Below are 24,350 nucleotides of genomic sequence, written 5' to 3'. Positions count from 1 at the left end.
ATAAACAGAATGTGGTGTCATTTTCTGAAAATTTAGACGGTACAGTTCAAACAAAAAGTTGTTAGCTTAGCTTAACTACCAGATTTTTTTTTCCCCCAGAGTGCCTGTCCCTTTGCAATGTCACCTTGAAAAAGTTACCAGTCAACCAAAATGGATGGTGTACCTTTACTATTTACATCAAGTTGATTTGGAAATTTTTCACAATCACTTCCAGTCTTGTCCTTACATCTGCTCCAACTTTTTACAAAATGTTTCTATATTTTGGAATGTTATTATTAATAACAAATATAATTTAAAACAATCACATTTCTCTCCCACTGTTGTTGCTTTTGATTGAGAATAAACATGGCAAAAGAACAGATAAATCTAAATAATTTACTTATCCAGTTTTTTACCAACAGCAGACTCCCTCCTCCCTCCCCCACAAATAAAAACAGGACTGCAGCCTCGCAAGACATGTCATTGTGATTTGCATCACCTTACAGTGATAAGCTAAAATCTGCATTCAAGGCATTATACATAGATGGGTTTAATATTTTTTCTAAAAAAAAAAGAAAACATTGAAAACTCTCCATGTTTACTTACAATAAATATGTATTTTCCTCGTTTTTATATTCCTGTCATCTGTTCTGATAAGCACTTCAGTGAAAATATTTAATTGCTTTTTGGCAGTGAGCGCTGTCACATGCTCACGTTTCAAAAGCAGATTCACTGTTCATACTGAACGTCCTATTTCCTTCTGCTACCAGCCCCTCCCTCTCCCTTTTCTCTGTGTGTTTCTCTCAGATCCCTCGACTCTGTTCTCCCAGCAGAGCTCTGTACTCAGGGTACCTGGGATTCTGAGTTAAAGTAATTTGTTTTGAATTAGAAGCTATGTAAACAGGGCCTGAATGAGACTATTTACTCACTGAGATGTGAAGAAGCTACCATGCAATCACGGGAACCGGTTCCAGTTTGATTGGATGAAAGTTGCAGATAAGCTCAGGCACAGTGGTAGGACAATAACTGTCTGCAATGCCTTTTTTGTTTTTTAAAAAAAGTTCTGCATCTTGTTTTCTCTTGTCAGGTTCAGACAGGTGTGCCAGTCCATCATCGCCCATAAGCTGTTTGACTATGTTGTGTTGGCTTTCATCTTCTCCAACTGCATCACAGTGGCTCTTGAGAGGCCAAAGATCCTTCAAGGCAGCTTGGTAAATCCATGTGAAATGTGGCCAACTTAAGAGTTTTGTTTTTGTTATATAATTTTGTTAGAGCAACACAAAGGAGTGAAATATAAAATGACGGTTTTCACATTTTCTTACAAAAAAAATATGAGTAGCATACATGCACGTTAGTCGGATGCCTGTCAGTAATCCAGTGTCGTTACCTGCTTTCAGAAGATCTGATTGGGAATAAAAAATATTCATTGTGTGCAATTTAATCTTAGCACAAATCCAACTAATCTGTGCAGGCCTCAGGTTTGGCAGAGAAAATCAATGAACAAACAGCTTCATGAAAAGTATTGAACACAGCAGACAGGTAAAAGATTTAAGTTTTCCAGAAGTAGGATATTCTGGAAAGATCTTGCTTTCCAGAACAAAGTAGGAAGAAACAAAAAGTTTAGATATGCTTTAGTACAGCTGCAAACCTACCCTTTTTCTACCTAAGCAGCCTAGAGAGTAACTTTGGAGGATTTATAAACATCTAGAGCTCAGATGGGAGAATCTGTTAAGAAGAGGATTTTTTTTTCTCATGCACTCCACAAATCTAGTTTTGGTGGAAGAGTGGATAGAAAGATAGCCATTATTGTGAAGGCCATAAGAACATATGGAATGAACAGAGCTAGAGCTCTGAGAGAATTGCCAAAATTTGCAGTATGTTAATATGCAAATCCGGTAGACACAAAGCCCAAAACACTTGTGTAAAAGCTGTATTTGAACAGAAAGATTATTCTGAAAACTGCTCAATGCACACTTTGAAGATTGTTTTTTCTTCCGGTATTACATATTTGTGATCCGTCCTATAAAAGACCAATAGAGGATGTGAATGCTTTTGCAAGGAGCTCTATGTGTTAAGTTGAGGCTGCTCAAAAATGCTCCTGCTTTTGCTTTGTAGTAGCATTTTCTTGTGATAAACTGAATGTTATCCTCTAATAGGTGCTGTAAAGACACTTTAAAACTCCTGATTGGCCCATTTGGTGCTTCTGACACTTGACTCTCTTTACTTCTCTCTTTTCTGTTCATACAGGAAAGAGTCTTTCTCACCATTTCCAACTACATCTTTACTGCCATCTTTGTGGGCGAGATGACTCTCAAGGTAACATTTTACAACCTGTCTCTCTTTACTGCCAGTGCAGGCTCCAAAGAGATGCCTTCTTTGTTTGCCTGTTTCAATTGACGTGCCTTCAGTTCTCAGACAGAACATACTATTTCCTTCTTTTTCTTTTACAGCCAGTTCCCAGGTTCTTCTGGGGAAAACAGTTATGCAATGTCATTAATTAGTGGCTGACTCCTATGCATATTCTCCTACTTGCTGCATGTCTCTCTCTTCCTTTTTTCTCCACTTCTATGGTTTAACTTCTCTAGGGTCTGAGCAGTCATTTTTGTAAATCGCAATCTGTTTGTTTCTCAGTCTTTTTTTTTCATTCTTCTCCCTCACTCTTTCGTCCCCATCCTCTGTTTTCTTTGAAAAAGTGTCTGGCATAAGTGGGCCATCAATTATGTACTCCCGCAATCAATTATTAACCAATCTGAGCCCGTCAAGGAGCCGCAGACTTGTCAGCCCCCTGGCCAAGTGGTACATGTCTCCCTTTGAGCCTGTGTGTATCTCCAAAACGTGTGTCGATGCGCTTGTTTGTTTAACATCAATCTCGCCATAGGATTCTATCATCTGTTTGAATGCTGCATACAAGATGGAGTCAAAAAAGGGGGGAGAAGGGGAAACAAAATACGACACAGTAGGAGAAATGGTCAGCAATCTGAAGCATCTTCAGGCAAAATATTGGAGTTACAAAAAATATGTATGATGCATAATGCAATTTTTTTGTATGGTTTCTGCAGACCATACAAATCAAAAGAAATACAGTGCTTTACAAAAGTATTGATTCACTCCTCATTGCCTTATAAGTGGCTTCTGAGTCCTATCCAAACAAGTTTGCTCTGAAGGACTTTCTTTGGACTTTATCAAGACTGGTACTCTGCAGTTTCAGAGGAATGTTTGTTTCTGTGTTTGTTTGTAACATTCAAACATAAAGAAAGCTTTTAAACTCAGTCAAAACTGCAAACACGAAGCGATTGCTATTTATTCATTTCACTTTTTTAGGATTTAAATCAGTTAAGACTTTCGGACCTTAGATGTTTCCCACGGACTGATCTTTAAATCGTGTTGATGTTTGCACAGAACTCTTTCATGATCTCTCAAAGCTTTGCTGAACATTTGGCAAATAGCTTCAAATGTCAGCGGCAGATTTTTGCGTAAGCAGAAATGATTCTCCCACTTCTACCTTGCAAGATTCAGTATCCATCTGTGTGCATCTAAACTGTAATGTTTGCTCAACATCTGTGTGTCAGTCTCATCTCATGTTACACAGAAGGCAAAGATAAAAGCTTTGGCTTTGGGGTCCTACTTCAGCTGTGAACTCTGTTTCAAGATCAGTGATGGTGACAGTCATTATTACTTGCAGGTGCCAGATGTTTGCTGCTTTCTACCACGTTTTCCACGACTGTTTCTGTAGAGTGTATATCTACAGTATGCAGCAGACTAAAACTACTTCTCTACATGTGTAGAACGTGTCCTGCTTTTACTGATCCTCTCACTGTTGTGGAATGAATGTCTCTTTTTTTTTGTTCCTGCTATTCAGTCTGAAGCAGACAAGCTACCACTTTCCATTTGTGTTCAAACTGCCCCAATATATCAAGTACATGTTCTCATCATATTGCTTTACCACCTTTCTTTCTGTTCAGGTGGTTTCCATGGGACTGTATATGGGCGAGCAGGCTTATCTGCGGAGCAGCTGGAACATTCTGGATGGATTCCTGGTTTTTGTGTCGTTGATTGATATTGTTGTGTCCATGGCGGGAGGGGCGAAAATCTTGGGCGTGCTCAGAGTACTGAGATTGCTACGAACGTTGCGTCCCCTCAGGTATGCATTAAGTCCTGGGACATAAGAGTCAAATTTGTAATGCACCATATATTTTTAGAATACATTAAAACATTGTGCTTGTCTTAAAGCTGCAGTAGATAACGTTTTGCAAAAAATAGGTTTTTATGTCATTAAGGCATGACAGTATAGCATGAGACAGATAATCTGTGAAAAAATGGAGATCATCCACCTCCTTCCAGTTCCCCTACTGTCATCTGCAGAAATGCACTGATTGGTGGACATGAGGGTGATTGACAGTGCTAAGATCTTCCTTCTACATCTGATTGGTTGGTTCTTCTGACCAAGCATTTTATTTCTGTAGATGGTAGTAGCACCACATGATGAAAGGAGAGAAATTTGATTTATTTTATTTTTTCACAGCTTATCTGTCTGATATTATTCTGTCACAATAGCAGCATATTTTTTTTACATACTGCAGCTTTAAGGTAGATCTACTGTATATTTTGGTGTGTGTTTCAATTGATTGAAATAGGCAATTTGCCAAAGACATCCAGTTTAATGGTGATTCACTAAAAGGAGCAATACAACATGGTTCACCTAAGCATTTGTAATCACCTTTATTAGACTTGTATGTTTATAGCTCCAAAAATATTTAACAAATTGATTAACAATTGGATATACACAAAAAAACAGTGATTGAACACAGTCCATTACTTAGTCATCATGTTTTTCTACAAGCTTCCAATACCTGTTTATTGAGACTTATCTAATAACATCTGACCTACATATCAATATCTGATAGAAAACAGAGAGATACAAACATACATATAATTAGTTAAATGTAGAGTCCCTAAATCCATATCTGGGATTTACTTGTTGAGTCATACAGTATGTGCATCTAAAATCTGTGTATGTGTCTATCTACATAAACATGGCACTGATGTAAAATCTGATTTCACCATGTTGTTATGTTTTCATAATTCATACAATATTTCATCTCATTGGTGCAAATACAGAAATAGTTGCACAAAACACATATGCATTATTACATCATATTAAATATTACTGTAATATCATCTCTCTTTAGAGTGATAAGCAGAGCTCCAGGATTGAAGCTGGTGGTGGAGACGCTCATCACTTCCCTCAAGCCTATCGGCAACATCGTCCTTATCTGTTGCGCATTCTTTATCATCTTTGGTATCCTTGGCGTACAGGTAGGCAACTGGGTCTTCTACTCAGACCCTTATATTTTTTAAGATCACTGATGAGATCATTATTGGTAATGATATCATCTGTTTGTGTTAAAAGCAGTTTATATCACTACAGGCTTAACATTTCATTGTGAAGCAGCTTTAATTTCCAAGTATTTTTCTCACAAGAAATCGCTAACTGTCTTCCTTCTTTTGTACAAAACTTTTTGCTGTTAAGTTTCTCAGCCAGCTCATTATTTTATCTCATTAGAGTGACACCCAATGGCTTATTTTTCTTTCTGGAATACATAATATGACGCCATCAAAAGGCTTTTTTTATCTTTATCTTGCAGCTTTTTAAAGGCAAATTTTTCTACTGTCTCGGCCCTGATGTCAAAAACATCACTAACAAGTCAGATTGTCTGGACAAAAAGTACAAGTGGGTCCACCATAAGTACAACTTTGATAACTTAGGACAGGTGGGTATCATAATGTATTATTATTTTTTATTTTGCAAATAGAATTAATAATCAATTAATAAAAAACTGTAAAAAAAAATAAAAATAAAAAAAAAGAATAATAATCTCCAATAACTTTTTATCCAAGGCTCTGATGTCTCTGTTCGTACTTGCCTCTAAAGACGGCTGGGTAAATATCATGTACCATGGCCTGGATGCAGTGGGTGTTGATCAACAGGTATTTTCATATTAATTGATGACACCAGCAGTTTTTATGTAAATTAAAAAACATTAAAAATCTGCCTTTTTTCTGATTACCATTATGTCTTTCTTTTTTTCTCATCCAATCTACCTACATTAAATCATTCTACCACTCCAACTGCTGTAGCCGATAACCAACAACAACCCATGGATGCTTCTGTACTTCATTTCCTTCCTCCTCATCGTCAGCTTCTTTGTCCTCAACATGTTTGTTGGCGTGGTGGTGGAAAACTTCCATAAGTGTCGCCAGCATCAGGAAGTGGAAGAGGCCAAGAGACGTGAGGAGAAACGACAACGGCGGATGGAAAAAAAGAGAAGGAGTAAGTGAGATGACTGAGTGGAATAAGAAATTACAACAGATGGTGACAACTGATAACCAGAGGTTAAATGGTTAGAAACATTGAATAGAACTGGTTTTGTCTTGCCAAAATTTAATTTGCTTTGCCTTGCAAAAAATCTTCTTCTTCTTCTTGAACTTTTCCACAAAAGTTCAAGAAAACAGTTTGACTTGATTATATTTTACTGGGATTTTATTTGATTAACAAACAGCAGCAAACATACTGGTCAGATCTGTTCCAATCAAAGCAGCACACATAGTAATGGTAATAATAATATGATTCATGTGCTGCTTTGTTTGGAATGTGACATGAAATCCCAATGAAGTATATGGCGTTTTGTTGCAGCATCAGGAGAATTATTGTTTTTTGTCTGCTCATTTCATAGGTGGTGAAAATATTGATCCACTCAACACTTTTAACCATTAACATTCCACTAACAACAAGCATTTAAATTACCTTTAAATTGTGGATATCTTGTTTTTTTTCCCTAACAGAAGCTCAGAAGCTACCTTACTACGCCAGCTACGGCAATATGCGCCTGATGATCCATACACTCTGCACAAACCACTACCTGGATCTCATCATCACCTTCATCATCTGTATAAATGTCATCACGATGTCATTAGAGCACTACAATCAACCTCGCGTAAGAAGAATTGCTTCCTTGGTCTTTGTAGGGTCTAAATCAAGGGTGTCAAACTCCAGTCCTCAAGGGCCACTGTCCTGCAACTTTTAGATGTGCCTCTGCTGCATCACACCTGAATAGAATAATTAGGTCATTAACAAGGCTCTGGAGAACTGATCTACACAAGGAGGAGGTAATTAAGCCATTTCATTCCAGTGTTTTGCACCTGTGGCACATTTAAGAACTGTAGGACAGCGGCCCTCGAGGACTGGAGCTTGACACTTGTAGTCTAAATGCTTCATGTTCAGCTAGTGTGAAAGCAAAGTTCCACTAGAAAAATGTAGGTTACATGATTGTTTTTAATTTATTTTACTTTGCTTTGTCATTTTATGACATTTTCCCTACATAAGCGCTCATCTTCTCACCTCTAAACGGCAGCCTCTTGATGCCACCTGCAAGCCAACTGAGGTCAGGTTTCTCTGCAGCTTGTGGTGCTGACACAAAAGCTCTGATTCAACGTAGCTGTTATCAGAGTAGTGTATCTGTCCCTTCACACACAACAAATGCAGGTTAATACCTGGTAGCGCTTTTCCCGTTAAAGAGAAAAGAGATTATTTTAAGATAAGACACCCATTTGACCTTTGAAAATGGCGCAGGCTTTCTCAAATGTACTGAGCATTAGATAAATATCACAGGTCTCACCTGTGTTTGTCAGTTGTTGGTCCTGACATTTGGCAGCCTCCCACTTGTCAGAAGACGCCTCTGTTTATGTGAAAGGAGGAAAGAGCCAAACAAAGATTACAGGAGAACATAACTGCGGACCAGCTTTTAAATAATTACAACATACTTGGCTCGTTAACGCTTAAAACCAACCTTGACTTGAATGTACGTTGGAGGACAGCGTGTACCGGTGTATGTAATATCATAAAAAGGGGGAATCTTCTGAGGTGACCTCAGGCTTTTTTGATTTCAGTCCAGAAATAACTGGAACAATTCCAGTTTACAGTTCTTGCTGGGACTTCTAACACAGGTCCTCTTTCCTATTTCCCACATCCATTTACACACATACACACACACAATGGCTCTCTCACTGTCTTTTTTTTCAGTCCCTGGACCTTGCACTAAAGTACTGCAACTATTTCTTTACCTCCACATTTGTGTTGGAGTCCATTCTCAAGCTCATCGCATTTGGATTCCGGCGCTTCTTCAAAGACAGGTAATGGCTTGAATTTATGGCTGCTGAATTTTCAGCATTGTTGGTATGGAAGGGATTGCAAACAATTTTAGCAAGACTACAGGATGCTTCTGTTTTTCTTTATATACTTGTAACAAATGCGATTAAAAAAAGATGTTAAACATTAAAGGGGCGATTAGAGCTCTGGCACAAACGTTAATCTGTTGACTGAAAATGTCATATAAATAGTGCCACAATAAATAGCTGTTTAGCTCAAAGTGGTTTTTTTAAGTCATAATTTTGCTTTGATCAAGTATTAATGGAAGGAGGTCTAACAGTTTTGATAACATTGAGGATTATAATCTGAGATATTTGAATCGGCATTGTATTCTGTTTTGGAAATATCCCTGTAATGGATAAACAACATAAAGATTTAGTATTACTAAGATCACAGACCTAGAGCAAACTTCTTTTCGTTAAAGATCACTAGATTCCTTTAAATAAGTGTACTATTTGTTGCAGAGACATAATATTATACTAAAAGAATTTTAATATATATTTGAAGTAGATTTTGTTAGTGAGGAAGAAAATCCCACTTTACAAACAAAATCACTAGAAGCACACAAAGTTATTTTTAATTATTTAAACTTTTAAAATGCTCATATTGTTAAATAACCTTTTATATATTATTTTGTTCTTTCTGTATTAATTGTGAAATGTTGATTCTCCTTGCTGGATGAGGAGCTTTCCTCTAAATAAATATAGTCAGGTAAAGTCTGAATTTCTAAATTTTTACTTCCAGTGGGAAATTATGCTGTTCATTAAAACCATTTTTTATTTTAGAGCTTTTCACACCTTTTCACTAAGGTTGCCAATAACAATGAAGGGTGCTGTAAATGTATTATTCCCTTATTGCATAAATGTGTGTTATGTGTTGGTTATTTGTAAGGTTTTGCTTGAAAAAAATCAACTTGTCTCACAGTTTTTCACACATGATGCTTTAGGACTAAGTCGTAGGACTTCAAGTTCCTACATCTCACACACTTTCATCTTTGTTTGGTACTCATGGTAAGAACACGCCAACATTGTCCCATCTCATTTTCTCTGTCATACCACTACACCATGTACAGTGACAAGACCAATGTCCCCTTCTTATCTAGGATGCATGGCGCCTAATTAAGGCGGAAAGCAATTTGGGTGCTTATGTGGTGCTGATGGTAACTTAATGTCATGACCTATTTTAGTGCCTGATGAAAATCTTTGAGCAAGAGAGGATGAGAAGAAACGGTTAGAAAAAGAGATGGAGGACAGATAATATATGGCAGGGGAAGCTGGTCTGATCAAAAATGAAAGAGGAAGGGCACAAACGAGTGATGAAATGAGAAAAAGATGGGCGGATGTAGGGAGAATTTATCACTCGGTTATCTTCGAGCTCTTTGTCTCTTTTTATGTTGTGCCAGCAACAGCCATGAACAGTCAATGTGCATAGAGTGATTTATAGTTTAGGGTCACTCGTAGCTTCAGAACTGGGTCACTGGAGCAGAGATTAACACATAAATGTAGAAAAAAGGAGCTCGTTTGCACCATGTTCTTTAAAAAAAAAAAAAAAAAAAAAAGTAATATCATGGGCACTGCTTAAAGGAAATTCTACTGTCTCGAATATGGCTACAGTTGGAACGTGTGGGATTGAGGAGGAAGAAAAACTGAGCATAGGACAAATAATCACTGACAGGAAGTCACACTGCAGCAGAGAAAACTTTCATGAAAAGCTTGATGATTCAAAGATGACAGGTGTCACACCATTATTGCATAACCCTGCCAAATGTTCAATCATGGCAGATGCCTCATTTTGTGATCTCAGATCTAGAATTTTTCTGACTTTCTCTTCTTTATTTGGCCTTGCAGCCTAAGCTGAACTTCAGTAACTAAATAACAAGAACAACTTGTCATATAAGCTGTAGGTTATTGCTCAGCAACAGCATTTTGTCATCAATAACAGAGTATAGTAAGATAAGAAACACTGTGACAGCAGACAACCAGATGCAGCTATTAAAAGTCATTTAAGAAACCTCTTACTGTTTGAACTTCAATAAAAGTCAAGTTAAAAGCCTGCACCTAAAAAAAATAGAGCGTAACACATTTTTAATTTTCTACTTTTAAGCCTTTTACATGCTAATATATCAGGTACAACAATACATCAAGACAGAATGCATGACAGGAAATTAGCTTAAATGCAGCCTAAATCAAAAGAAAATCTTAAAAAAATTACCTGCAGTTATTTTACAAATTAAAAGAATGTGTTGCTTTTCATAAGCAAAATGTGGAGAGGTTTGAACTGCATCCTGATTGCATATATTTGGGCTCTGCATTAGGTGGAATCAGCTGGACCTCGCCATTGTTCTCTTGTCAGTAATGGGCATCACTCTGGAGGAAATTGAGATCAGCGCCGCTCTGCCCATCAACCCCACCATAATCAGAATCATGAGGGTTCTGAGGATAGCACGAGGTACAAATGCCAGACGTTTCAGAAATCCTCGCTCTAGCACATTCATTTCACACCACACCTCCTGTAAATAAAAGATATGATCTTCTTAGTGTGTTGAAGCATAAATGTTTAAACTGTTAAATAATTTCACAGGTCAGTTTGCTGCATAGCTGCAATAGCTTGAAGTGTTGTTCTCTTTGCGCCCACATATTAAGAAGGACAGAGATATTTAAATTGTCTAATGTTTATATATTATGTTACATTGAACCTAAAAAAAATCTCCATTGAATTATCTTTAATCTCATTTTTTGTTTCTTTTTCCAAATGCTCACACAGTGTTGAAGCTGCTGAAGATGGCAACCGGAATGAGAGCCTTATTGGATACAGTTGTTCAAGCCCTGCCTCAGGTACACCTCAACACTGTCTGCAGGCCATCCTTCCTCCCTGACTCAGGCACCCCAATTCCTTAGAGAAATTTGGTCAGTCTCCGTCAATAGTCTTGGGAAACGCACCCTGCTTCTCATTTACTGTTGACCTTTAAACAACCCTAGTAAACCCTAAATCAAAGTCTAGGAAAGTGGAACAACAAATGCATGTGCACAGAAGTTGTCTTGTCTTTGCTTTCAGTACTACAGAATGGGGATTTCCTTACTGAGATCACAGTCAGTGAGAAACAAGCAGTCTGCAGGTTTAGTTGGGAAGTGTCCACAGTCGCAATATTTCTTTCCTGTTATCCCAGTGCACTTCAGTTTCAGCTCCAGAAATGAATGCCAGCTTTGTTTGTACATACTGATGCTGCAAAAATTATTAGCTTAGAAGTGTAGACATGATAGTCAATGAATCATGCTTAAAAAATTAAATAACAAAAGTGAAAACATGAAATCATGAAAGATTGCTTCAAATGTCCTCTATTTGTTTCATTTTATGGTTTCTACATAGCAGTGATTCACAACAAATATGATCTATAGACACTTTCTGAGACAAAACGATCCATTTGGCATTATAGCTATTGAGACAAAGATGTAAATAAGTGTAAAGAGAGAAAGCTAACTCCGTCCATTACTGTGAACACACCGTCCCTACCACAGCATCTGTTCTTTCGTACACCTGACTGTTCTGCAGTTTAAGTACATATTGAGAAATGACATGTTGCTTTTTTATAGCCCACTTCCTGTCAGACAGGTTCTACTTATCAGGCCTGAGAGTTTTCAGTGAAATTGCACTAACACAAAGTGGTTCATCATTAATTTTCGCATAGGGCAAGGTTGGTTTGGACTGCTTTTTATTCTGATTATCTATAGTCTGAAAATAAAAGTTGTTTAATAGTCTGAGATACTTAAGTATCGCAAAAGAGCTGAAACAGAACAAAATCCGCAAAGGAGAAAATCGTTTTTATTTTTGCTGCAGCGTTTTCAGAAAACTAAGAATCATCTCTTCTATTTATGCCAAAGCGTGAAGAGAAAGGCAGGAGGGAGGGAGATAACTCCTAAAGATGTAGCTAACCGTCAAAGTGTTGGTACCGTCCTGGCACAGATAGGACTCATTTATGGAGAGGCACACTCCCATGTGATCCTTTGACCATTAAAAGCAAGACGAAGCAAACACACAGAACAGGTGGCATGGTGTGGGAAGGGCTGCCAGGTCTGAAGGAAAGTGGCTTCCTTGTCTTTCTTTTCTATTGATCCCTCCCTCATTAACACCCAGGCTTTTGTTTGGTCCCAAGGGCAGTCAGGCAGGTAATTAAAACTAAGGCTAATTAAACAGTTCCAGGAGGTCTCTTTTTGTGCATAGGGTCTGTGTGCATATAGAGATGCTGACAGAATTATACCTGGTGACAGATTTTACCTCGGGTGATATTTTACTGTGCAATTGAAATGGCAAGCTGCAAATTTAATTTCCATTCTGTCAAATATGATACCACAGATATGAACAGTCTTTATGCTTTAAAATCTAAAGGAATACAGTATAATATATTTACAGGATATTTAAATGTGTAGTAATTTAAGAGCAGTGACTTTTATTGCAAAGTAAGGCATAGCTTTTGTTTAGAACAACTGAACTTAAACCAAACAAGCATAAAAATATGATCATGGACAGGTAAAGTGAATAAGATCCAATATCCCTTTATCTTGGCACTTGCTTATCTGTGCAAAACATTAGACAGAAAACAAACGTTTTGATAGAAGCAGAAAAACTGGGCAGCATAAGGGTTTGAGCAAGTTTAGCACAAGACTGGATCAGAGAATCTCCCAAACTGCAGTTTCTGTGGGATGTTGACAGTCTGCAGTGGTCAGTATCTATTGAAATTTATCAAAAGAAAGGAACAGAGGAGAATTGGCAGCAGGATCAAAGCGGAGCCAAGGAATCTCCAGCCTAAACTATGCCAAGTAAAAAGAAAGACAAAAACCTTCAGCCTACTGTATTTTGCTGGAAAAAGAGGTTAGCTACTAATAATTTGTTTTTGGACATGTCTAGTTCTTGCAGCCAGAAAAATTTTCTTACTCTCAGTGGAGCAGCGCGACTGTTTCATTCCCCAGTAATGGGATTAGATTTTAGCCCCAAGTGCTGTCTAACATCTTCATCCCTGTTAAGTTGTGCTAACAGGAGGTTGTTTTGCGGTGGAACCGAGCCAAGTCCCAAAACCCCCAAACTCAAAAATTCATAAAAAGCACAAAAGGTTCACTTGTTAGAGTCTCCAAATAAGCTGTGCAGCAGTTTATAGTTCCGAACATGAAACATAAGAACAGTGGAGCAAAAACAAGCTGAGTAACCTAACACAACCAACAGACATTTCAGAAAATAAACAGAGAAAATCTTACTGAAAAGCACTTTCTGCAGTTTTTAAATGTCGTTTGAATTAATAAAAAGAAACTAAAGAGATTGTTTCTATTCTAATGGCAGTAGGTTTATTTAAAGCTGCATTTTAACACTTTGGACTCTAGAGTTTTGCTAAATGAAACTTAATTAAATGGTTTCAATTACATGCACATTGTACATTAAACAGATAATTAGAGATTAGAGAATTGCTGTTATGCTGATGGTTTTGTTGCAGGTGTTGGAACTTTATAAGAGTAGTAAGGCAGCTACACAATAAAAGGTTGCTTTGTTTGCATGTGCACTGTTGTGTGTTTCTGTGCACATTTACTCATGTATGTCAATGTGTTGCAGGTGGGTAACCTGGGCCTGCTCTTCATGCTGCTGTTTTTCATCTACGCCGCCTTAGGAGTAGAGCTTTTTGGAGAACTTGGTAAGATTTTACCATTTATCTTCAGCGAAGGGATATTGATACCAGGTGAAGGTGTATTACACTTATATTGAACAATATTTATCTAATCACTATCATTTCTTTTTACTAAATTCAATATAGTGAAAAGGTATATGTATGCCGTTATCATTTTGCAGCAATTGCTTGGAAAGGTGGGTCCGCTAGTGTGATTACATTTTATTTAGGGGTATTATAATGAGGAGAACTGAGTGCATTTACAACCCTTTAGTTTCAGACTTGAACTTGTAAACTTCTTTCATTTTACAATTATGAACTATCTTAAGTTGGTCTGTAATACAGTATAAATGTAATATATTGAAATTTGACCCATAAAATCTGGCTATCAAATTACTTTTGCAAAGCACTGCATGTCATAGGGACAAGGGACAGTTTGACTTAAAATTTCTTTGCTCCATCAAGCTTGACCTGTGCACTCAGAATGTTGTTAACCTTTTCCCCCAGAAATCATCTTATTTTCTGTGCTGCATTTATCCAATTTTAAAGTACTTTCTTCTGAAGCCATTCTTGACAGCCCCTTGGGAATCGAGCCGTTATCCAGTGTTTTGTTACTTAAACAGTGTCTCAAAACTATCCTGATTCAAGCCGAATGATCTATTTCCCATTATCTGTCTCTCTTCCTTGGCAATATAAGGACCTCATTCCAAGCAATTTTCATTGACTAGACCTAGAAAAGACAATGTAGCTTCTGTCTAAACAATATCAAGTTGTGATAGAAATGTTCTACTTTTGTCACAGAGCCAGCGGTATGTTGTGTCTTTTATGTTTACATTTTGTGACGTTAGAAAAACGATAATCGTGAGGTCAGACCTCGAAGAAAAGTGGAAACCAGAACATGCCACTAACGTCACTGAATCTCTAATTTTGGAAAAAGTTATCTTCCAATGACTGACAGTTTCTTTCTTCTGATCCCGTCCCATTCCTTTCCTTGGCTTTTATTTTCCTCTCACCACCTCTTCATGTATTTCCCCTTTTCTCTCCTAATTTGGCTCCATCGTTAACCTCACTCTCACTCTTAGTTTGCAATGAAGACTATCCATGTGAAGGTATGAGTCGTCATGCTACCTTTGAAAACTTTGGCATGGCCTTCCTGACCTTGTTTCAAGTCTCCACGGGCGACAACTGGAATGGCATCATGAAGGTAAAAAGACTCCCTCAGTCAGATTTTACTGTATTTATTGTCATTAAAGATTCAAGTAGACGTACAGTACCGGTACATTTTAAAAGCATTCACACATCTTAAACATTTTCACATTTTGTAAATTTGCGACCACAACCTTATATGGACTTTATTTGGATTTTATTTGACATGTCTACAGAGAAGTGTAAAATTGGGAAGGAAGTGCAAAAATGAATTTTTGATTTTCAAAATGCTTTAAGAAATAAAAATGTGGAATAAGTTTTTATTTATCCTCCTTTATTCTGTCACTCATGAATCCATATTTGCTCAATATCCAAAGATTTAAATATCTCAATGGAGCATGCTGCTAAAATCATTTTCTAATCTGTCAAATGTTGAGAACGTTTTAAGAGATATGCATCATTTTACAAAACACTGCAGAGCACACAAATGCAGCTTAATTTTAGGCAGGTTTTCAGACATTTATATAAAAGGCAAAAAAGGAGATTGGAAACACTCTACGTCTCACAGCCATAATGTGTTGCTGAGTTTTGAAATCTACTGATGATAAAAATGGAATAGCTTACTGCAAGGATTAGATCTCTCTCTTTGGAAAAACACCATTTTATAATGACTCCACATCCATCAGCACCTCTTCAGTGTACCTACACTGTAAGGGAAAACAAATTGTACTGGAGCAAGTTTCGTCAGATTAGATTTATGCAGCACAGATTGTATTGCGCATAAAAAAACCCTGTGGACTGCAGATGTCGGTTTTGAGAGTGAATTCAAGCTTTTGAGACATAAAAAAAATCTATCTACTCATTAACGGAAGATCTGCTATAAATTAGTGAGAAGCGGGTAAAACTGAGATGGAATTAGTAATGCAATCTTGAGAGAAAATGAAATATTGGGGTTGGGAACTACAGGGAGGCACCAGTGAACTGTGCCACAAGTGGAGAGGGGTTAAAAGTTCCACTTATTATTCTTTCTCCTAACCAGAGGCAAAATGAAAACAGAAATGAAAAACATGATGGCATCTCAATGAGAGGAACGGAAAGGGAGAGAGAGAGAGAGGATGTTTGTGTGTTAGAAAATGCCTGGTTTAGTTTAGCAAATGTCTGAAATAGGCATAAAAATAAGATGGAATGGGGGATGTACTCTGAAATTGGAGATGTTTTGTGAAGGAGCACAGTGTGTAAATGTCAAGCCAAATTAGACACAAAAGACCAGCTTCAGCTCAGAGGGCTGAAATTGTTATGTGTGGTCACAGCCTGGCTGAGATATGCATTCTTCCTGCAGAAAACTCTTGTCACTTCAGCTTTGCTGTGATGAAAGTCCACAGCACTCATGTTAACTAGAGTGGAAGACAATCCACAGTCTGGATAATAAAATAATTTTTAAAAAATGAATAAGTTAATTGGTGCTTTAATATTGTAACGTTAATTTCTATTGACATTGCTGTAAAAAGCTGCGAAAAGCATTGAAATGAATTATTTCGCTGCTGTAGTGTGATTTCACAGAAAAACTCCAACCTTTAATCAGAGTGTGTTTCTTCGAGGAGCATTATTCACAGAAGCAGAAAAAAAAGGCTTGTGGTATCCTTTGAGGAGCTGCACAGATTCAAAGCTCAGGTGGAAGCATCTTTTGATAGAATATATTAAACTACTGAAAAAGTGGCGAGAAAAAGGAATCGTTTACAGTGTGCACATTTACTGTGTTCGTCTCCATGTGAATGCAGCCAAAAGTACTGAAGGGCAACATAATGGTTTACATCAAAGCATATTCCTCCTTTAACATAGCTCAACTGATGTCCTAACCCAAAATGGAGAATCTGTGATAACTTGATAGCTAATGTCTTCTGATGCCCTCCAATCAATCTGAAGAAAATAAATTAATTAATTAAAACCTCTATTAGCTTTCTTCCACTTCACTATTACACGCCACTTTGTGTTGGTCTGTCATACAAATACTGACTTTTGTTGCTGTAACGTGACAAAATGGGAAAAGATAAGGTGCATAATACTTTTGCGAGAAGCAGCCAGTTTAGGCAATTTTGTGGCAACCCTTAACAGCTGCATTTAGCTGTCCACAAAGCCTAATATAATGTGTAAGCTCTAATAGAATATAGTCATAGCTATCTAGATCAATAATTTGTCATAAATCATTTTAGTTCTTCAATCATACTTTCAGAGCTTTGTGGAACATATGTTCCAATATGCTTTTGATGAATTAGGACTTCTTTAAAAATATTTTATAGATTTAACCAATTATTCATTATATTTGTGACATTATAAAAGAATGTAATTTGGCTTTGTCTAAATTAAAAAGTCTCCACAGAGAGACAGATAAAGAAACGTATTTTTGCTCAGTTTGAGAGATTATTTTGTTGTTTGCTTAGTATGCTAAACTTACTTAGCACACAGTGCTAAGTATGCTAAAACTAAAGAGCAAAACTACAGAGGAAAGTTTAATTACATTACAAATTAGACTTCTTACCAATGTCATTCAATGTCATAATTTTTTTATTTTTGTATTTTTTCAGGATCCTAAAGGAAGAAATCTTATTATTTGATTTTGACAATCCCTGACTTTGTTTTTTTTTTTTCTTTCCTCATCTCATGCCTCACCAGGACACATTGCGGGAGTGCCCACCAAACCATGACTCCGGTGTGGACTATGGCTGCAATCCGAGCCTTCAGTTTATCTCGCCCATGTATTTTGTCTCCTTTGTGCTCACCGCCCAGTTTGTGCTCATCAATGTGGTGGTGGCCGTGCTGATGAAGCACCTGGACGACTCCAACAAGGAGGCCCAAGAGGAGGCGGAGATGGATGCAGAAATTGAGCTGGAGCTGGCCCAGGGCACCCTCTGTTGCATGGGCGCCCCCAGTTGTGGGGGTTTAGGGGTTGACAAAGGACTTTTGACTGTTGGATCGGGGCTTGGAGCTGCGCCAGGGAGAAGGGAGAGGGGCGGAGGTGCCAGAGGCGAGACGGGGGAAGGAGGGAGGAGGTTGCGACATCCCGTAACAAACCAGGGACCTTACAATTCCTGTGATTCTCCTCAGTCATATTCGCCAGCACAAGTGAGTATTTCTGTATGCGTGTGCATGGGTACTTTTTAACTGAGTGAAAATGTAAATGACTCACTTTGTATGCTTGCGGTTGGTGGACGAGGATGTCTGCAGTATTGCTTCAAAACTTAAACAGTAAGATCAGACTGATCCAGGTTGGAAAAAAATGTACGCAAATTTAATCAAAAATCTTCCCGAAGCTACTTAGAATTGCTCTTCTGTTAAAGTCGAATTATGAGCCTCTTTTAAAATACAAAACTACTGCCAGTCAAAAGAAGGAAACAGATTATAATCTAAAACATGTCTATTTTAGCTTCAGAGTAGTGATTCTTTGTGAATCAGCTGATCCACTCTGTAATGTTGCACTCAAGATGTGTCAACAGAAACCACTATATCAGTATTAGTATTTTTTCTGAAGCATTTCTTTTGCCCTATCTATCTAAGCATTGTACATAGTACAATCTGCTTCGTTTAGGAAAGAAAACCTACAACGGAAAAGCAGAAGGATATGGAATAGTCAATAGAAGAAAAGTCAATAGAAGGCTTAGTAAGCCTAAATTCTTATTCTTCAAAAATGTTTTGTTTCACAAACATTGCTAAAGACAAATGGTAATTATTTAACATGTACAGTGCCTTGCAAAAGTAACCATAACCCTTGAATTTCTTCACATTTGTTGCATTAAAGTAACTAAAATTGAGATTTACCAATCCCCTGACATTTGGCAATTGATTCAGATAGATTTTGTTTAGGACTGCCAAAGTAAAAAGGGCTCAATGCAAATCAAGCTCTAGTTTTCTATTATAGATTATTGTTTGGGATGCCAATGAGCATGAATTGTTTGGTTTAAAAAAATAACATTAAAGTTTGTTGTTTTTCTCCAGGAAAGGCATTTTTTGCAAACATTTTCAGTAGGAAATTTTGCTGCTGCAGTAAAACATGCCTTTATTTTAGAGGTTTTTACACACATGCACAGGTATTCCAATAAACGTTGTGGGCTTCGTTCATCATGCCATAGCACAAAATACGCAATATGAAAAATGAAAATATGAAATGATACAGACTGATTAATTTTTTTAAATATGCAAAGTAAAAGATTATGCATACGTTATGATAAAAAATTACATGCAATTTCCTGCAATCCATTTGTTACTGTATCGCCTCAAGCTTAGTGTGTTGGGATTTACATTTCCAGATGCATATGTCAAAGTAATTCTCAAAAGGGAAACAAGTGAAGAGATTAAATAAGAAAACATTGCCTTATGTTGGCATTGTTCCACAGGAGCAGCTGAATTAACATATTTGTGAAAATATGAAGCAGCAAAAAAACATCCCTTAGTAAAACAGCGACACTGGTAACATGAAAGACAGAGCTATGTCATATATAGCTTAAGTTACATTTTTTGGGTTAGTAGTTACTGTAGATCAACCTTTGTTACAGGCTGGATTATTGTTTTTTTTTTCCTCTGTTTTATTCCGGTTACATTTTTTTTCCATCTTGGGTTCTTGCAGGCTCATGTTTGCAGGTTAATTATAATTTCACTTCCTAGACCAGCGTGTAAGAAAGAGACAGTCCGCAGAGACTCACGCTTCTATTATGAAATTTCTAATGATCACCTGAGATACCCACACAGATACAAACATAAAGATGACTCACCCTCTGCCGAAAGGAGTTTCACCTTTGTAGAGCTAATCTTGGCTGCATAGAGCCATTTTTAGTTCGGTGCTGGCTGACAAAGGAAGTTAATGCAGTGGCAGGATCCACCCCCGCTTTTTCTATATCCATCCTCCCTGCTCTGTTTTCTCTTTCTCCGGAGTGATGCAGTAAGGGATCAAGCAGACCAGCGTATTTTATACACAGCCCAATTCCTTGGGTTTTTGCCTTGTGCTAGCACGAATGTTACTTTAGGTGCTCAAGTGCAGTAAAAATACACATTTGCTTAGTAGTTTAGTTTAAGAGTTGAAAACAAACTTGAACTTTGTCTATCCAAAGAAGTTGATCAAAAGTTGTTCAAAAATTGTGTGTATGACAGAAGTAAACACCCAAAAGAATGAACTCAGACCAGATCTATGTAAATAATACAAAAATTGTCAAAATTAGAAACACAGATGAAGGTCCAAAAAAACTTACAAATCATGACACATAAACTGATTTCCTCCAAAAACGATCTGGAATATACCTCAACCACTCTGTCCATCTCAAATGTTGCCAATCTGACAAGAACAAAACTTATAAATAAAGTTAACTTACTGTAGAATATCTGTTTAATACAAAAAAATAATATCTTGAATACAGTTCTGCTCTGTTGAGAGTCACAGTGTTCCCAAAAGTAATATTTAGCCAGTGTTGTTCGTCAGCATTTCATGAATGACTGCTCTCTATGCAGAGTTGTCTTTGGGATCTGTGACTTCCTGCTGTTTGTTTATGCACTGAAAATCATATTACTCAAATTAATGATTTGCAAGTTGGAGGAATCCTTTCCATTTCTTCTTTGGGGAAAATAGTTTTTAATAAATCTAATATTTTTTCTCATACATTTGGTGACAGATTGTTGATCTTCTGATCACTTTTTCTATTAAAGGCTCTACATGTTAAAGGAAAATAATTCCTTATGAAATTATTTTAATCACACTGCAGGCCTGAAATGCAGAGAAAGATGTGTTGTAAAAGTTGAACAACAAAAGTTCCTCAAGACAAAATCGGACATTTCTTATACATTATAGGTTAGTGTCCACAATAAAACATATATGTAAAAATTATGAGGCTCAATGACATGGAGTCTCATTTCTTCAAATTAGGAAGTGTATTTAGATATAAAAAAATATGGTTTTGAATATATCAAGTAAGTTAAAATGTGTAAACCAAAAATCTGCTATTTTTACAAAATAAAAAATATTAAAGGGACTCTTGTACCAAACATGCAGAAGCTTTTACAAATCAAATATGTCAGAAACCACTGGCTGACTCACAAGCTCAAATTTCTATCACATCCTCATGACATCAAAAATTTTAACTGAGCTAATTTCATATACATATGTAACCTTTTTATCAAAATTTAAATTTGGTTTTCTTGGATACACAGAGGAGTGAATTCACAAAGCAATGTAGTTTGCTGTTTTTGCACATTCACCATGCCTGCCTTACTTCTGCACTCTGAGGCAGATTGGTCATTGCACACAGACTCTAACAAGTCTTAGCAAGTAAAATGATGGGGGAACTGTGTACTGGTTTATTTTTATAGGGTCACAATTGTTCTTGCTTTTTGGACAAATTTGGCAGATGAAGTGTTCAGCAAGAGAGCACATTTGCTCGGCAAACTCTGGTTCCTGAGCAAACTGGGGAATTTATCAAAACTAATGACATATCTGCAATTCTTGAGGGAAGAATCAAATTTAAAGTCGTATTTCTACATCAACATGCAGTGTGGATTTTCAAACAAAGCCCTTTGGTTTATGAAAGATAAATAAGACAAATAGAAAAAAGTGCAAACATTTTGACCATGAATATTTAAATTTTTTTATTTATTCATTAAAAAGTGATCTTTGGTTTCTTTTCCACTGTGTTGGTTGATGTGAGCTCACTCACTACCTTCTTTCTTTCACTGCCTAACAGTTGAGAGGATCAACTCTACCTTCTGTGAAATGACCGTTGTACCCAATGAGCATCCTTTGATAACTTTGTTTGTCCCAAAGTTGTTTCATAAATAGACTAGACTCATTCTACAAGTTGTTTTGGTGAGGATGCAGCAAAGCCAGATTGACACTGCAGTTGTGCATTGCTCCTACTGCTTCCATGCAGTTTTACTTAATCTGCTCTATTGTCCATAAACAGTTATTGTTTTACCTCCAAAAAATGCCGTAATTAGTTCCCTTGGAATATGTGCATGTTCTTCCAGCCGTAAACATTTAATCTTATGTGATTTTTCGAAATTACTTAAATACGTTATCAGCTTGACTAATTAGGGTCTTGAACCCCAAATCCGTTGGGGTATCAAGATTTGAGACATTGCATCTTTGCATGATTTTGCTTTCTCTTCTGTCATTTTAAAATAGGAAAGATTTAAATAATAATCTTTCTTCAATCCTCCTTAACTTTAGACCGACTGAAAATGCCTTTATTTAACTGAGTGGTGGTCAAAGTTTTACATGTCAGGCAAGGAGTCCTTATGAATGGAAGACACTAATTTCATCTACAGCCGATGGGCTCTTTTAAGACTTTTCATTGTGTCTAGCTTTATGCAGAAACATTGCTAAAGAACTGCACAAGCTACAAAGGTTACACTGCAGGAAGTTGAGACACACACACACACACAGTTACAGTGTAGCAGTGTGTTACAGTCCAGGAACAAGAGAGGAGAGATAATGGCTGAGCCAGTGACAGTCAGATAGAGGCAGTAATTAATTTCAGCTCTCTCCTCTCTTACTCTCAACTTCCAATCCCTCCAGACAAGCCCATTGTTGTCCACTAATACAGTTATTAATGGGGGCCAGCACACAGACAACGGCAGTCAATCAAACATTATTTTTTCATATTAAGCTCCACCTACACATACAACAAAATATCTGAAGCCTCCCTGTGAATTACAGAGTTTGTGTTTTTTTCACACTTGCATGTATCAAGCTAGTTTCAGCAGAGTCACTTTGTGGCTCTTCAGCTTTATTTCATAAATCAACAACACTCCAGTAATATGCAGCTCACAGTACAGTAGGTCGGCTCTTGAAAGCTTAACCCCCTCATTTGATTTTTTTTTTTTTTTTTTGAAAACATAAGTCATGGCTAAATGTAATAAAGCTATGTGAGTCATATGAGATGGTGTGTGTTTGCATAACAGATCTAAGTATAGTCCCATAAGCACCATTGCAGAATTTTATAATGAAAATGGGCTTATTCGGGAATTGAAGAGGAGTGACCTTATTTCCACAGTGTCTTTTGGGAAATATCTTCTGATGTAATACAGTTTTTTGGCTACAGGCACAATGCATTCAACTGAAGTGAATTCATGTTTTGAATATTCGTTCTCGAAGTAGTTTCCTTTCGCCGCTATGGTAGATACGTCTCCAGAAATAAATCTAGCAGACGAGATTCAAGCAAGCAGGGATCATTGATGACAATGAAAAAAAGCCCTGAGTGATTCAAGCTCAATTACTTTAAAGCTTATAATATACCCAGAGCAAAAAGCAAATACCTAAATCTAAAACTGTTTCAACAAGGTATTGAACAGCCTAATTGAGGTGATATATCAAACGTAATTGCTTCACACTGAGCGCCCAAGGATTTGATAGTAAAATTAGATGTGGCTCGACTAATGAGCATTTGGAGCTTTATTACTCGAGATCTTGTCTTTCTTTTTTCTTTTTTTGAAACAGTAAAGATTTATAAAGAGGAGAGAATGATTGCTACATAATCACTGACAATGCTTTCGAGCAACAAAACAAATTGCCTCATAATTTTTATCTATGAATCGTTTGTGTATCCTTAGAAACTACAACGTTTACAGCTGTAGAGGTGAACAAGAACAGTGCTTTGCAAAAATATTCAAACCTCCATGTTTTTTAATTTCATCACAATAAAATGTCAAACTTAAGTGGATGTTCAGATTTTATGTGACAGACCAACCCAAAATAAAACATCACTGTGATGTGGCAGAAAGAGTGTATGTAGTTTTCAAAATTATTTAAGCTTAGAAATGTTTCTTATTTGCAGAGTGCCTTGTATTCTTAAAACTCCACAGAAAAATTGCTGTAATCAATTCTCTTTAGTTTTTGCTTGATAATTAAATCAAACCCAGTTGTGCATAACTGAACAACAATACAACTGTGTGAAGAAATTGAAAACTAGCATAGCACATAAAACACCATCACCATAGTGAAATATGGAGGTGGCAGCATCATGCTGTGGGCATGCTTTTCTTCATCAGGGTTAAACCTGGTAAAGGCTGCCAAAAACTTGAAACTGTCCATCAGTCACCTAAATTGTGTAATGAAATATTTTGTACCAAACCAAATAAATGTGATAGAAACCCAGACCTAACTCCAACTGAAAACCTTTCAGATTGTTACTTATATAGACAAAATAAAAGTAGTGTAACTTTTTCCTCAGCTTTACAGTAAGGAACTGTTTTGTGTTGGTCAATGACACAATATCCCCAAAAACTAAAATGTAAAAATGTGATAATTAATATCAGGGGTGTGAATAATTTTGCAAGGCACTGCATATGAATGACCAATTGCAGTTTGTGAAAGTAGATTTAAAAGAAAAAAAAAAA

General features: G+C 36.9%; 1 protein-coding gene and 1 long non-coding RNA gene across 7 annotated transcripts in view; one reads left to right on the top strand and one right to left on the bottom strand.

The window, feature by feature from the left end:
* LOC116735792 (voltage-dependent T-type calcium channel subunit alpha-1I-like) overlaps positions 1-24,350 on the top strand; it is a 78,479-nt gene that overhangs the window by 38,595 nt on the left and 15,534 nt on the right. For 5 of the 6 annotated variants that reach the window (XM_032587893.1, XM_032587892.1, XM_032587890.1 and 2 more), the window contains exons 17-30: positions 1,067-1,190; positions 2,227-2,295; positions 3,942-4,120; positions 5,169-5,295; positions 5,625-5,750; positions 5,878-5,967; positions 6,118-6,310; positions 6,823-6,974; positions 8,060-8,169; positions 10,500-10,633; positions 10,949-11,019; positions 13,781-13,859; positions 14,915-15,036; positions 17,649-18,098. In XM_032587893.1, coding sequence (XP_032443784.1) covers positions 1,067-1,190; positions 2,227-2,295; positions 3,942-4,120; positions 5,169-5,295; positions 5,625-5,750; positions 5,878-5,967; positions 6,118-6,310; positions 6,823-6,974; positions 8,060-8,169; positions 10,500-10,633; positions 10,949-11,019; positions 13,781-13,859; positions 14,915-15,036; positions 17,649-18,098 — 2,026 coding nt within the window. The remainder of the gene's footprint in view (positions 1-1,066; positions 1,191-2,226; positions 2,296-3,941; positions 4,121-5,168; positions 5,296-5,624; positions 5,751-5,877; positions 5,968-6,117; positions 6,311-6,822; positions 6,975-8,059; positions 8,170-10,499; positions 10,634-10,948; positions 11,020-13,780; positions 13,860-14,914; positions 15,037-17,648; positions 18,099-24,350) is intronic. The other variant, XM_032587891.1, reaches the window with a different exon arrangement.
* LOC116735794 (uncharacterized) lies at positions 9,722-19,847 on the bottom strand. The gene is made up of 2 exons (XR_004342435.1): positions 19,742-19,847; positions 9,722-10,694 (listed from the first exon to the last, which is right to left on the bottom strand). It is a non-coding gene; the product is annotated as an uncharacterized LOC116735794 (long non-coding RNA).

This window comes from Xiphophorus hellerii, chromosome 16 (genome assembly GCF_003331165.1).
Source record: "Xiphophorus hellerii strain 12219 chromosome 16, Xiphophorus_hellerii-4.1, whole genome shotgun sequence".
Taxonomy (NCBI): domain Eukaryota; kingdom Metazoa; phylum Chordata; class Actinopteri; order Cyprinodontiformes; family Poeciliidae; genus Xiphophorus; species Xiphophorus hellerii.
The sequence above is the reverse complement of the archived record's forward strand: the minus strand, read 5'-3'. Positions and strand labels throughout refer to the sequence as shown.